The sequence below is a fragment of the Limanda limanda genome, chromosome 12 (assembly GCF_963576545.1).
Source record: "Limanda limanda chromosome 12, fLimLim1.1, whole genome shotgun sequence".
Taxonomy (NCBI): Eukaryota; Metazoa; Chordata; class Actinopteri; order Pleuronectiformes; family Pleuronectidae; genus Limanda; species Limanda limanda.
Genome location: NC_083647.1, coordinates 15710399 through 15725313, shown reverse-complemented (window position 1 = coordinate 15725313; position 14915 = coordinate 15710399). Strand labels below are relative to the sequence as shown.

Here is a 14915-nt window from a genome sequence, read left to right as displayed (position 1 = left end):
TGATTTAACTTCTTTCCTTCAGCCTACGTAATTTAGAGGTTATATTTTAGACCAGTTCCCATTAAGCTGCTGACCAGATCTGGATTTTTCTGCTCTGGATCCAAGATGCTGCCACTAGATTTCTGACTATAGGTCAAAAATGGTCTCATATTATACACACTATATTAACTTCACTGGCTCCCCTCCATATGCAGCGCTGCACCATCACGTCACTGCACACACAATGAATCTACACCTGGACTCATCTGCTCGCTTCGTCAGGTCCCGTCACTGAAATCGCTCACATATCCTACGCACTCGTGGAAGGACTTGATGGAGATTTTGAGGCTTTAGCATTAAGTTTTTAAATGGTTTACTCTTCCTACACCTCTAAGGTTTGCTTTCAATTTTGTTTACAAATGCAGTTAAATACGTACTAAAGGTATTTCCGTTGATTCATGTGTACTTGATTCGCCTCTTATGCACTTCACTGGAATCTGGGTTGTTTTCCTGAGCAATTTAAATAAACTTGACTTACTTGAATTTGCAGATTAAAAGGGCGAACTGAGACGACACAAAACTACTCGAGGTTATTTATTCAGAAAGGTGTTGCATAGAAGTTCACATTATGAAGGTTACTTATTATTTCTCTAACGCCCTTTTCTCCTACTTGTCACCTCCCGCCCTAAACCATTCAGAATATTTTCAGTAGGTGTAAATATATCTCACACAGACAATCTAATGAAAGGGAAACTCCAGTCAATGTCTGGACCTTATTCATGAATGAAATGTAATTAAATCATAAAATGTATTATTATATCTAAGACAATGAAATATCCAAATTACATAAAGCTCATCATAATCAAATTTTGTCATTCTCAAATCAAGTTTATCTATAAATCACATTTCACAGACTCAATGTGCTTCAGGATGAAAAAGCAAAGATACACGACAGATATGAAATATGAAAATGGAGATGTCAAAAATATTATTGTTATTATTAATTATATGAAGTGAGGATTTTAAATCAATTACAGAAAATAAAACAAATAAGATTAAAAAAATAAAGGCAAACAAGAGAAGTAACATGAAAGAGTGAATTTGGTAAAAATAAAAATAGTATTTAAAAGGAAATTGACAAATCAGCAATAGATAGGGGTATAATTTTCACGACATGCTATGTCTACGGCCGATATCTCAACATCACCCTCCTTTGTATGAAAGAAAACACAAACTCCTCAATGATTTTGATTCAATTTAGCTTAGATGAATATTGTTGCTTATCAGTATATTGTGAGACTTAGATGGTGAAGCTTTAAACCACAACACACCAACACCCAACTTCCTTTAACGAGCCCTGACTCAAAACAAGACAGCTTGTGTGGGTGGTTTGAAGGAAGTTTTCTGTCAATCTCTTTTCCACAAAACCATCAGAGAGAGAGCCACTGTGTGAACAGTTATGTTGTGGGTTTCTATTTTCTACTGCTGCAGGAGTGTTGCTGTGCAGCCCCTCACCTCTGACATGTATAAAAGGGGGGTTCGCTGCAAACACACAGATCAGAGACCACTGCTCACTGTCAGCCATGGCAACGTCTTCAATCCTCCTGCTCGGCATCCTGGTTACATGTTCAGGTGCTCACTACGTTCTGTTCAAGCCTTTCTGTGTTTTGCATTGTAGAAAACTGTTTTGTGTTAACTTTAACTTTGTTTTTTGTGCCTTCACAGTTTGGACAGTCAAGGGGAGAAGCTTTCAAATTGATATTGATGATCAAGAGCAGGTGGATGTGGAGATCTCCGTGGAGGCCGGCAAGGTAAGAGCCCACATGGATGCATTAAAGAATTTAGGTGCTACTAAGTTATTCCGTGTTAGTTCATCCTACAATATGAGATGTTTAATGCAAACTGTGTCTCTTTAGACCAGACAATAATTGAAATTTTTTAAAGCAACAGTATGTAGCTTTTACTGAGCAACAGCGCTCCCTGCTGCCACTCGTGGAGATCCATTGTGTTGGCACACCGTGTCTAAGCGATCAGTGGGTTTTGTGTATAGAAAGAAAACAAAGCCTATCAATGTGTTAGACTGGAGCTCTGAATACAATGATGGGGACTCACTGACCACAAGTCCTTTTGGCAGATTCCAGGTGCATGCTGGGCCTGCAAGTGGGCCTTAAAGAAGGTGAAGAGGGTCATCGGACCAAACGCCACCGCAGAGGTAAAGCAGTGTCTATGAGCCTGATCAGAAAATATCTAGAGCATCTTTGAACGAGAAATAGTATAATTTTCTCCCCTCTTACAGGTGGTGAAGTCACACTTGAATTCCGTCTGCAACGAAATCGGCCTCTTGAAATCGATTTGTCGGAAATTTGTAAAAGTGCACCTTGGAGAATTGATCGAGGAGCTGACGACCACTGACGACGTGAGGACAATCTGCGTGAACACCGGAGCCTGCAAGTGAGTGACCAGTCCACCATTCGTTCAACTGAGCTAAAACCACATGAATACACTGCTCTCCAGGTTTAATCAAATCAAAAACACAAAATCTTCAGAAAATCATTTCACATTATTCATTCATCACATCATTAAAAAGGTAAAAACTGTAACTACAACTCTTCAAGGATAATTACTTTTTTTTAAACTTTTGCTTCTGACTCCCTCTAGTCTAGACTGTATTTAAGAGAGAAATATTTTACTGTTTACTTATTTGACTTTCTAGAATACAATTTTGCGTGCTTGATAAATGATCAGTTTATTACTTATAATTACTGGTACAGATTTAACTACCCAACAAGTCATCTAAAGCATCTCTGTTTAGACCACAACATTAAAAACACTATATATATATATTTTTATGATGAGTACTTTTACTCATATTTTAAGCACCTTATGTTAATAATAATAAATAATTTTACTTAAGTACATTTTTTAATGCAAGATGTTTACCTACAACATAATGCAACATAAGTATTGAATTGGTTATGATTTCCACCACTGACAACTAATACTCTCTTGTTCTGTGTTTGTTTCTTTAGGCCAAAGGAAGTGTCTCATCTGCTCTTTTATCCCAAACAAGAGGAATCACAAACTGAAATGATTGAATATCCCTAATGTTTTGTGCATGCATTCAAAATCCAGCAGCATTTAATTCATGAGAAAGAAAAAAAATGAGTGCTTCCTGACTCATGAGAAACTGATTAAAAATTACATGCTCAACATCTGTCCGATTTCTTTTGTAATTTACTTGTTGCCCTTTGTCTGCTTGTAATATTAAAGAGGAGTCATCTCGTTTCAAACCCCTCAGTCCTCGGACCCTTCAGTCAGATAAGGTGAAAGTCCACCTACAAAAAGCAAAAATCCACTAAAAATAAAACACAGATATTTTGAAAGTAAAGAGAAACAAGGGAAGAGGTTGGGTCTGAGGGCCTAAAACATTGACTATGCTTTACATAACAGGTTTTATAGGTTAATAATTGAGACTGAGAAGGAGGCAATAAATAATGAGACATAAAGTAAGCAAAGAATCACTCAACACTTTAGTAGGTGCAGTATCAGTGGAGCGATAGACCCTGAGAGGTGATTAAAGATTTATGAATATATTATTCCAAGGTATGTGGGCTGAAGGTTTCTGAGATGCAACACTTTTATTTAAAAGGGATAGATTGAAAGTTTGTGTTCTGAATTAAAAGATAAGAAAGGCCAATCTTGATATTCACATGCATGCTCATGCAACACTAAAAATGCGACCGCAATGCTGAGAAAACGAGGACAAGTCACACACCAAAAAATGTCTCTGGTTTCTGTGGCAACTTCTCAGAATGATGTGGCAGTTTCAATTTGACAGTAAGTTTTAAATTGAAACTAATTTTGATTTAAATGAGGCGGAAAAGTTTCTGCTTTGTTGATTAAAAACGGACCCTGAAAGTCAAAAGCATCATGAGTCATTAACATCTTTTTATTTAGTATTTTTTTTAAATCATACAATAATTCAGTGGGTTGAGGACAAAAGGTGAATCACAACCCAAACACACTTAAAAAAAACAGTTTTTATGCACAAGACTTTCACAGGGACACATAAATGAAGGGTACAAAATAAATGAAAGTCATTCGAGTTATTTACAATGTGTCCACAGATGGTGTGTCACGAGATATTTGTTAATGTAGTCTCCAGCTGTGACTGGTAACTGAACAAAGCCTAAAAGAACAGAAAATCATCCTTATTATAAAAGCTGTGTAATTGTGAATAAATAAAAGAGTTTCACGTGGCTCAGATTCAAGTCTGTGTGACACAGAATTCTCTCCTCTTCATGAAGAGGCTGCAGCAGAGAGCAGGCACTTGGCCTTTCGGTCAATAAAGAGCCCGTGTGACTGACTGTTGTCCCAGCTCTGCTTCAGAGCCTGTCTGTCCAGCTTGTTCAGTCCCTGAGAGCAAAGACGAAGATCTTTGACCAGCTCTGACAGACCATCCAGAGCTGAGCTGTCCCAGGGGCCCGACACCTGACAACCTGGGGATGATGAAACAAATTGAAATTCAAAGCATATATGTGATGTTCTCAATGTTCTCCAGTACCTAGAGCTTACCTCAAAGTGCAGCTCATTGTTTTCATCTCATGCACACGTACAAACACACCACAAACCAAACACTCTTACCTCAGACAAATATGAGCAGTATCTAAACATCTACCACATATACCTCGTCTTACTTGAGCGGAAATGACACTTGACTTGTTTTATTCATGTTAGAAATGAGCAACCAAACAATACATGCAGGTATTCAAAAACAATATTTTTTTTTACATTTTCAAAACATTGTATAGGAAGAAGAAAATAAACGTTTCTGTATGAACTTTTCATCCATACACACATAAATACAATGCATACCTTGAAGGTTTAGAAGGGTCAGAGGTCGAGAAGCCTGTCTGAGAGTGGTCAGGATGCTGTGAAGTCCAGCTGAGGTGACGGACGAGTTTCCTGACAAGTTTAAACTCAGCAGAGACGGACATGAAGGCAGGCACCTGGAGGAGAATCAATGGAAATCACTCGGAGAACCAGACGGCAGCAGAGGCACACAAATAACAACAGATTAAACCACAGCTGAAAATAACTCAGCAAATACACAAGTACACACACAGACATACACAAACACACACACCTGGCCAAGGTGGCGACGCTGCAGTCCGTTAAGTCGTTGGCTGCCAGACTCAGGTGCGTCAGCGAACAGTCGTCCTGGGATTCAGGACAAACGTGATTTGTTTAGTTCCATGAAAACGTCTCAATCAGTCAATTCACTGATGACGTGTGAATATCATAGTACATGTGTATACATGCGTGTACCTGTGACAGGAGTTTTGTGAGATGTTCAAGTGCCGGGAAATCAGCAGGACCCCTGCGGATGGCAGACAGGTCCAGGTGCGTGAGGCAGTGCAGAGGCAGAGTCTTCAGCACCAGCTCAAACCCAGTGGAGCCCAGTGCATTGTGGGCGAGATTCACTGACTTCAGGTGGCCCGTCCCTTAAAGAGTAAAGAATAGTAATCAATAAACTTGGTCATGTTGAATCCTTCCCAAGAGCTTTTTAAGAGTCTGAACTGAATCTTAAGTGGCCTCAGAATCTAATTTGCGTGTAGATAAATATTACTATGTCATTAAGATTATTTTTAGCTGCTAAACCCAAGTGACCCACGTATATTAAACTCCACATCAATACCCACGAAATGCAGTGAAGACAATGTTCTTCGTCACATTACAGAGTACAAGACTCTCCTCAGTATTCCAGTGACTCTGCACTTTGTTGCAGTTACCTGTCAGAGCGCTGGCCAGCAGCAGTCGATGCTGCTGCAGGAATCGAGCAGTGAGTCCGCAGGCCTGCAGAGACAGCTTGGCTAGCAGAGGGCAGCAGGACAGCAGACAGGACAAGGACTCGGACACACCGTCCCCCAGAGGATTCATGCTGAGGTCCAGCTCCTCCAGGCACTACGAGAGGAAACCAACACAACAATAATCTGTTGAATTCATTTTGTGTTAAATGTGAGTCTTTCTCCCATGTGAGGGTAAAATGTGCCTGGTGCATTTTGAGGGAGGGAGGAAGTGGTTTCAGTGAGTAATTACAAGAACCACCAGGATTTATAATAATAAACTGGGTCACACTTTAACTCTGTTCATGAGTAAAACAAATGAAATATAGGTATAAATAAAAAATAAATTAATCATGTGAATCACAGAATAGCTAACTAGATTTCCAAAGACTGATTTTCCTTCAGCGTCACATACTCACAGACATTTGTGACAGGTCATCTCACTGACATCTCAGTTCACCCAGATAGTGGCAACAAAAAACATCTTCTTACCCTCCTCTTTTCATACTGTTTAATCTTTTAATAATTTGAGATATTCCTGTCACCAACAGCTTTGTGATTTTTCTGTGTTATAATTCAAGAGCATAGTTTTTCAGTTCGAGAGGACTTGTTTATTTCACCTACATGACACTGATCGGGGGAAATAATAAAAACATCTGAGGACTTTACCGGAAACGCCGGATGACTCTGTCCCTTCAAAGCGTTCACCGCCTTCCCCAGCCCTTCCCCTGTGATGTGATTGGCAGAGATGTCCAGCAGCCGAAGCCGAGGCATGGTGATGGTTGTGGCCACCAGATCGGGGAGTAGGTTGTCGTGGAAACGGTTGCCGGAAATCCGCAGCTCAGTGAGACTGGCCTGAAGTTTGAGGGCGCGGAGCATGGGGTTGAGGGAAGAGGGCGCCAGACTGAGGCCGCACACCGACACAGAGGAGCTTCCGTCCTGCACCTCACACAGCCGGGTGATGCGCTTGTTCTCCTCTGCAGGGAGGCAAACAGACTCTGTAACAGATCATCAAAATGTGTTTGTGTGTGTTTGTGTGTGTTTGTGTGTGTGTCTGCGTGTGTTGCTCACCCACTGCCAGGCTGTCACAGGCCTTTTTGTAGCGCTCAGGGAGAGGAGGGAGATCCCAGGAGCACACTTCAGCCAAAACCTGCAACATGACGCGTATTATTATTATTATTCTGTCCCAGGGGAAATAATTGAAAGTGGACAGTGTACAATACTTCATCTTAATGTCTGTGCTCCTCACCTCTTCATTGGTGTGCAGGACGGCCAGCAGCAGGTCCTGCGGGCAGAGAAGAGCGCCCTCTTTCTGCAGAGAGAGACGAGGCAGGAGGCCACATTTCTGGTAGTAACGCTGAGCTGCCTGCTCACACAGCCACGACACGGTGCAGGGCTCTGCCTCACTGGAACACAGCCAATGGATGTGGGTTAGAAAATTATGCATAAACAACATTATCAAACCAAATTCAAACGTGAAATGAACACATTTAAAAGAGATTCAAAATCCCTAAGGCTGCTGCTACAATAGTTTGTTCAAATTACAAAGCTCTTTATGAGACAGCAGAATATTTGAGGAAAATAATGACATCTATTAATTCATTATATACCAACCTTTGTGGAACTGGGATGAGGAAAACATCTTCCTGAACTCTGACCCTCATTCTGATTGGTAGAGGCAGTGATGTGGGCATCGGAGCGGCCAGTTGTTGAGCTGCAGGCTGAAATATACAAATTGAAAAATAAAAAATATATATATGTGAGCACAATGAACTGGCTTCTTAGATTTAAGGCTGTTTCAGTTGGATATCAGGACTTCCCGCCCTCCATGGCTTTATTCCCTTTCTTTATTTACACACGAGGGCAGGAGAATTTCATTTTGAAATCACTATACCTAGCATTTTATTTGTCTAGGAATTTTGACACTGGTAGAGCAAAATAACACTACAGCTTCCAAACAGGCCATCAACTTTAATCAACACCTTTAAATAGGGTCAAGGAAATAATCAACCTTCGTGAAAGTATCAAATTCAACTAGATTCAACAGATTTGCAGCTTGACTCATGCGAACGTATGATATTAAAAGTCCATTTGCTTCTCTGGTAAAGTCTGTAATATTCAGCAACTGCAGTATCTTAAAATGGCTCCTTTTCCTTGATCAGCTCCATCTCATTTATAGCCACATTAATCACCATCTAAAATTAATCAAGAGCGAAGACAGACTCAAGACAAATGATGTTCCCGTTCTGGCTCCTGGTCACGTTGGAACATTAATTATCATCGAGCTGCAGTCGACAGGGTCCTCAATAAGTGATGTGAAAACTTTGACTCTTTGTAACTTTAAACGAGTCGTTTAACAATGTGTTATTTTGTGATTTTTTTCTCTACGACTCTGACCTGCATGTGTATGTGTGGAGGCGGAGTCTCATGTATCATGTCTTCATCATCTGTGACGGTGGGGCTGTGCGGCCTGTTGACCTCTCGTCTGCCCAACCGCACCATCCCAGGCATCTGAGTCATCTTCACCTGGTGAGGCCTCACAGAGCCGCTCTTCTTCAGAGACAGACAACTGTTGGAGGAGGAGGAGGAAGAGGAGGGAACTGCAGAGGCTGAGAGAAGAGGAGCAATACTGACGGTCAAATAAGCAAAAAAACATGAAGTGAGATGAAAATGAAAGAGAAGTCATTGCTACCTCGGCGGACTGGGTCAGAGTTTAGGTGCCTGTTTTGACTTCTGGCTGCTGAGAACATAGCTGCGTCCTCCCCGATCATCCCGTTCTGATTGACTTGAAGCCTCCTCTTCTTCTTCGGCTGCATGTCCCCTAAATCATCATCCAGCCAGTCATCGGCGAGATACTCCTCCTCAGGAACCAGAGCTGATTTGTTGCTGGACGACACGGCGGGCGTGCTGGAGAACTTGGGCTGTGACATACCCTGGTGAAGAGATTTGGAGCTGCCCAAGCCTCGAAGGGCGCTGTGGTACTCCTCTCGTTCAAGGACGAATGGTGCAGGGTCCTCTCTGATGCTGCCTGAAGCCGGGACGGAGCCGGTTTCTTTGTTTGGTGGAGCTTCTTTTTGACTCGGGGTTGATGGGAAACTGTATCTAGAGCGGACAGGACGCAGGGGACTGACGGGGCAGTCAGAGTCGCCATCGTCTGAGCAGCTGCTGTTATTCTGAGGAATTCACATACAAACAAATCATCTACTGTAACTGCAGATCTAGAGAAGAAGAAGAAGTTATGTAGTATTTTCATCCACATTGAAAACAATCATCAGACATTACCCCATAGAGAACGGCTGCCTCTGTTCCTCTGGCTCGGTGGCGCTGTGTTGAACCGTTGCTCTGCCGCCGTTTGGGGCTGGCGGGCCATGTGTTCACCTCCGAGCTCCTGCTGTGCCGAGGCCGGTCCTGGCTGGCGGAGCAGCCTCCTCCAGAGGACAGCAGTGGCTCAGAGTTCTCCGCATCAAACAGCTGGCTGTCCTGCAGGGCATCGAAAGGCTTGGCTGGGGCCGGAGCGGCGGGCACTGTGTGAGACGGAGATAAGTAGGAGAATCAAGTATTTGAAAGAATTTCTTTTTTTTTTAAAGGCAAACTGAGGCTAACATGGTAGGAGCGTGTGAATCTAACCTCCCCCGGCCAGTGCCTCCCTCAGCAGATTCTCTGTAGCCACACACTCCTGCTTGGTTTCCTTGTCCAGCTCTCGGCTGTACGTCCTCTGCCAGTGACGCAGGGTATCCATGGCTGCGTTTCCCTGAAAGAGGAGAGTGAAAGCATGAAACACACAAGATACACACGTAAGTGCGACTTGTGATGGGATTTATTTGTCTTTGGAGGTGGGTTGATTTTTACATCACCCGCAGCGTTCATTGATTCCAATTCACAGGAGCATGAATGAGTTTTTAAGCCTACCTCAGCAAAATTGGGCTCTAAAGCCCTTTCACACAGCCTGTTCAAAGTGGGAATGTTTCACCTTTCTTCCACCATATAAGTGGCATTATTATTCCACATTTATTCTGGGAGCGGTTAGTCACAGGGCCAAATCAATGTCTGTGTATTTGAAGGATATCTGGATGTCCACACGTGACTGAACAGCAACTACATCTTTGGCCTTAAAAGCAATATAGTGGGATTTGTGTATAAAAGAGGCTAAAAGTGCATGTAACCACATACACACTCATGAACACACCTTGGAATTGCGTTGAGTGACAGAAGCCCCTCGGGTCACCAAGAGTCTGGCAACTTGTAAATTGCCACATGCGAGGGCGTCGTGAAGAGGAGTCACTCCCTCACATAACGGACCGCCAGGGTCGTTGATGTTTGCACCACGGTCCAGCAGCACAGCTACAATGTCTGCACGAGAGAAACAAAAAACAAAGGATGATAGAAGCGGACGGACAGGTTTTATTTCCATTCTCATAAAAAAAGGCTTTTAAACAGGATTCAATAAATGTAATCCTAAATCTGTTACCATGGTGACCGTGGTTGCAGGCCTCATGCAGGGGAGTCCAACCACAGTAGTCTCTGGGGTTCACTGGATGACCCTGACATGGGGACGAGCAGGAGAACAATAGTTATCACACATCCAGAGTTTTAGTTTCTGTATTTAGACTTTAATTTCCTCATGAGCGTCGGCCCTTATAAAAGATTCATAGCTGAGTAGAGACTCTCTCCGCTTTTTTTGTTTGTATAATAAATATTCAACAAGCTCAGACAGGATGTCCAAGAAGTTTGTTACCGTTTACAGTTTACATGGATTTTACCCAACAAAATTTTGCTTTCTTGCTCACATTCCTGAGCAATTTAGGTTTTTTTCTCACCTGTTCAACCAGATATTGGACCTGCTTCAGGTTTCCGTCTATAGACGCTCTGTGCAGAGACGTCTCACCCTTCTCATTCCTCTTGTTCCACTAAAGCAAGGACACGAGGATATAAGCAGGTCAGAGGGTAAAAGAGTGACAATGTACAGTGTGGAATTTGAGTATGAGGATGGCTGATAAATGTCTCACCCTTCCTGCCTTCCTCCTTCCCGACACCATCTTGTCATAACCCTCAAGATCATCATCTAGAGCCCACAATAAAGCGACAAACATAAGAGAACTTGAATTGAATCCAAAAGTATGGAGGTGAAACAGATCAACTCTGGAGCAGCGTGTTTCTGACCTGAATCTGAGAGGACGACGTCACTGTCATCCATAGGTTCACTGTTGTCCATCTCCTCCTCTTCATCCTCCTCCCCATCACTCCCGTCTGGACTCCAGCCCTCTGCAGCACACAGCTCCTGCAGCTTCGCCTCAGTGTCTTCAGCATCTGATGAGCCACCACGTCTCTGGGACGCCAAATACAGCCTCAACACGCGCTTCTGTAGGAGGCAAAGACAGGAAATCATTCAAACTTCAAGAAGTCTAGTATACCTGTGGGTTTGAAGATAATTAAGAAGAAAAATGTTTTTATATTTCATCAGCCTATTAGATCTTAAACACTTAATTTCCTTTCTTCCAGCTGCTCATCTCACCTGCAGTCTGGCCTGTCCACACTTCTGAGCGCATTGCAGTGCTGTGCTGTAGCTGCTGTCTATTTCCTGGAAGGTACAGCCGCTCTCCTCCTGAGCTGCTGCAATGTTTATCCAAGTGCTACATTCCTGATAGAGACAGATTCAGGCGTTATATTTTCTGAATTAAGACTACAAGTCACTTGATCATGATTGACAAGGGATTTTTAGAATAATTTTATTATAAAATGACAAAAAAGCCATTTAGTTTTCTTAAAAAGGTAAAATATATGGATGCATCAAAGAGTATTTACACTTTCTTTGCCAGTCTAATTAAAATGTAAGCGCAATAAAATGATTTCAACTCATATTTTGTAGTATATCAAAACTATAAGTTGTGTGCTTTGTTAGTATAATAAATATGTATTAGAACTCTTGAATACTGATGCAGATAGACATCCATAGTACTGTTTACCATGACGCTGATGTTTAAGAGCAGATTAGTGTTGGGTGTTTGTGCAGGTTGGTGGAGTTCACCTCAGAGGATCTGCCCTGTCGTAACTCCAGCTCCTGTCTGTAGTGTTCCACTGCCTTGCTGTGCTGCCTCAGGTCTGTGTGGGTGGCAGCCAGGGACACGTGGATGACGGCCAGCTCCCGAGCAGCCTTCCCCAGAGCCTCCGCACCTTTAAGCTGCTCCAGAACAACAACAGTTCTCAATGCTCCGACAGTCCACTACAGAGCTTATACAGTATGTAAGATAGGTTCAAATGCAGCGAATATTGGGGGCTACAAAGCTTTTAATGTTTCTCACTTGAGCTTGATAGGCATCCAGAGCTTTGCTGTAGCAGCCAACTTTACAGTAGAGGTCCCCGAGCTGCTCTGCCAGCTCCACGGCCTGATGGGAGCTGAGTCTGTTGCCCTGATCCTCTCCCAGCTCCTCCTCTAATTTACAGCCACGGTCAGCTAGGACATCAGAAAAAAACAAATCATGACATCAACTCAAATATCTTGAAGCAGAGGAAATAAAAAACGACAATCAACGAGACCAGGTGAATCAAGACTTAATTCGTCACCATTTTTGAAAGCTTTCTTCACTGCCTGCTTGTCCTGCGGCTGCTGGGAACCCAGCTGAACAGCTTTCTTTAGAGATCGTCTCGCTGCAACAAAGTCGCCAAGAGAAAGCTGCACCTGTGGATAAACGTGGCGAGGACACAAACACACAGTTATCACAAACTGTACAAACCGCAGAGGCAGTAGCTAGGAGGGTTTGGTCGTGGCCGTACCTTGCCGATGCAGTGAAAGCACTCGCTCTCACCGAACTTGTCCTTTATCTTTCTGGCACACTCTTTGGCTTGTTCCAGGCAGCGCACAGAGTTAGAGTGTTGACCGTTACGAAAGTAGATGTTGCCCAGATTAAAGTTTGCACGGTAGAGGTCCTCCAGCAGCTGGCTCTTCCTTCACACAATAAAAAAGGAGGAAGACCCATTAACAAGAGGACATTCCTTCATAAGTTTTAACATTAAGACACAGCATAGTTTAGGATTTTCGTACTCAGCAATGAAGACACTTCGGCGGATGAACTCGCTGCAGCGTTTGGGCTCCCCCAGATGATCGCAGACCAGACCGAGATTGAGGAACAGACGAGCTTTCATCTCACTGATCTCTCGCGCCGGCACCGTCCCTGGAGTTTAGAAAAAAGAAAAAAGTTAAAAAGGATTCTCTACAAATCCCCGAGGACACACAGGCCTGTAAACAAACACACCTTCTAGACGATCATTCACGATGGACAGGCTCTTTCGGAAGGCATCCTCGGCTTTCTCTAAACTTTTCCTCGACTGGTCCGATTCATAACGGAAGAGATAGGTTCGACCGATAGTGGCCAGCGCCCTTTGCTCCTCTGCGTGATCTCTAACAGAACGAGCCAAGTCCAGGTGCCACTGCTGATGCTGAGGAAGAACACAAACATACGACCACTTAAGAGCTTCCTGAATACACATTCAAATAAAATAGTCACAGATTTGAAGAATGTGGTTTAATGGGCACCAACTTGTTCTTGTAGGCATTTTTTAAAAAGCAAATCAATGGACTCACTTTCAAAGCAGCTTTGATGTTCCCCATCTCCGCGTAGCACTCTCCTATCTTACGATTGGCCACGGCTCGTCCAATCACGTCATTCAGCACCTCAGAGAGCGCCAACTCCTGCTGGTGCTCCCTGATGGCAGCGTCATAATCACCTAGAATACAGGAGGATCGGACGGAGCACACGGACAAACGTAGAAGTCAATTTCATACTTCGATAAAAGCAGACAGGATATTATGATGAACGTCAAGAGACAGAATGAGCTTTTCCATATAATGTGAAAGAGAGATTTTGGTTTAAACTCAGAAATCAAGGAAAAGGATGAAAAACAATCAAAATCCTGGATCAACACCAAAATGTATGGCTTCTTAGTTGGATTGATGCAAACCAAATGAGTAAGTCTGTATGTGTGAGTCATGTCTACTACTCTGCTACCACACCTTTATAATTTGTTTAATGAGTTATGTGCCTGATACCTTGTTGCTTTAACACAGGAATTGTACAGTTTGGGATCAATGAAGAACTAACTTACTTACTAACTAACAAACTAACGATCCATCCATGATTATCACTCTACTATCTTCTTCGATTCTATAGGTTATATGAGCAATAGCTAGATAGATAGAGACATAGATAGATAGCCAGAAAGAAGAAAAAAGAGAGATAGATAGATGGATAGATGGATAGATAGATAGATAGATGGATAGATGGATAGATAGCCAGACATTGATCTTATAGTTTGTCCTCACCGGATCTGGACAGCAGCTCTCCCAGCTGGTTGCAGATGTTCGCCTCCTCCGTCAGGTTGCTGCTGTTCTGCGCTTTGCTCTTCGCTTTCTGCAGCTCTGCATGGGAATCGAACACCAAACACTTAACCGACAACAACACAAACACTTGCCAAAGACACAAACCTGTCCAGAAAAGCGATACATACGCTTGATCTCCCGCAAGGCGCTCATGTTGAAGCTGGGAGTCACCGACAAGGCGGCTTCGCTTTAGCTTATAGCGCCAGATGAGAGGAGATCTGACGGAGAAGTGAGGAATTGACACCGGTGAGCAGCTCCTCACTTCCCCCCGGGGGTCAGGGTGGTGCTACACCTGTGTGTGTCCGCTCTCTGGGTCATCGGTGGGTTAGATCGTGTTCGGAGACTCACAAAACACCGCTACACAATAAACACAGCTTCAGCCATCAGGCTTCACAAACCCCCGCCATCCCTCTCAGCCAATCACTGGGCTGCCCTTGTGTTGAGGGTTAATTTTACCCCGAGTTGAACTTCTCAGGCACATCTTCCGCCTTTATATGTAGGATTTTAAAAGATCCAGCCCCCCCCAGCTTCGATCGTCTGCTAAACAGCAGCACTCGAGTTTCATTGGTTCTGATTTCCGGACATGTGTGTGGACGTGGTGTAGCCAGAGAAGAGCGTGAGACTGTTCGCCTGACAGACTGAACTCTGGAGAAAATCACCTATATAAAAGCGAGGCCGTTGATTGGCTAACCCCAGGGTTGTAGTAGTGACGTTGT

The 14915-nt window shown here is 43.3% G+C and overlaps 1 protein-coding gene across 1 annotated transcript; it reads right to left on the bottom strand.

Moving 5' to 3' along the window:
- Window positions 1-4278: 4278 nt before the first annotated feature.
- Window positions 4279-14352, bottom strand: tonsl (tonsoku-like, DNA repair protein). The gene is made up of 28 exons (XM_061083308.1): window positions 14328-14352; window positions 14143-14238; window positions 13405-13547; window positions 13076-13259; window positions 12865-12994; window positions 12597-12768; window positions 12387-12501; window positions 12125-12276; window positions 11851-12003; window positions 11338-11463; window positions 10986-11184; window positions 10832-10887; window positions 10643-10732; window positions 10294-10366; window positions 10012-10175; window positions 9453-9576; window positions 9108-9349; window positions 8518-8998; window positions 8223-8434; window positions 7440-7546; window positions 7075-7231; window positions 6897-6975; window positions 6495-6802; window positions 5772-5943; window positions 5308-5483; window positions 5126-5199; window positions 4855-4988; window positions 4279-4478 (listed from the first exon to the last, which is right to left on the bottom strand). The coding sequence occupies exons 1-28, from the start codon at window positions 14350-14352 to the stop codon at window positions 4279-4281; spliced, it is 4344 nt and encodes a 1447-aa protein (XP_060939291.1).
- Window positions 14353-14915: the final 563 nt, after the last annotated feature.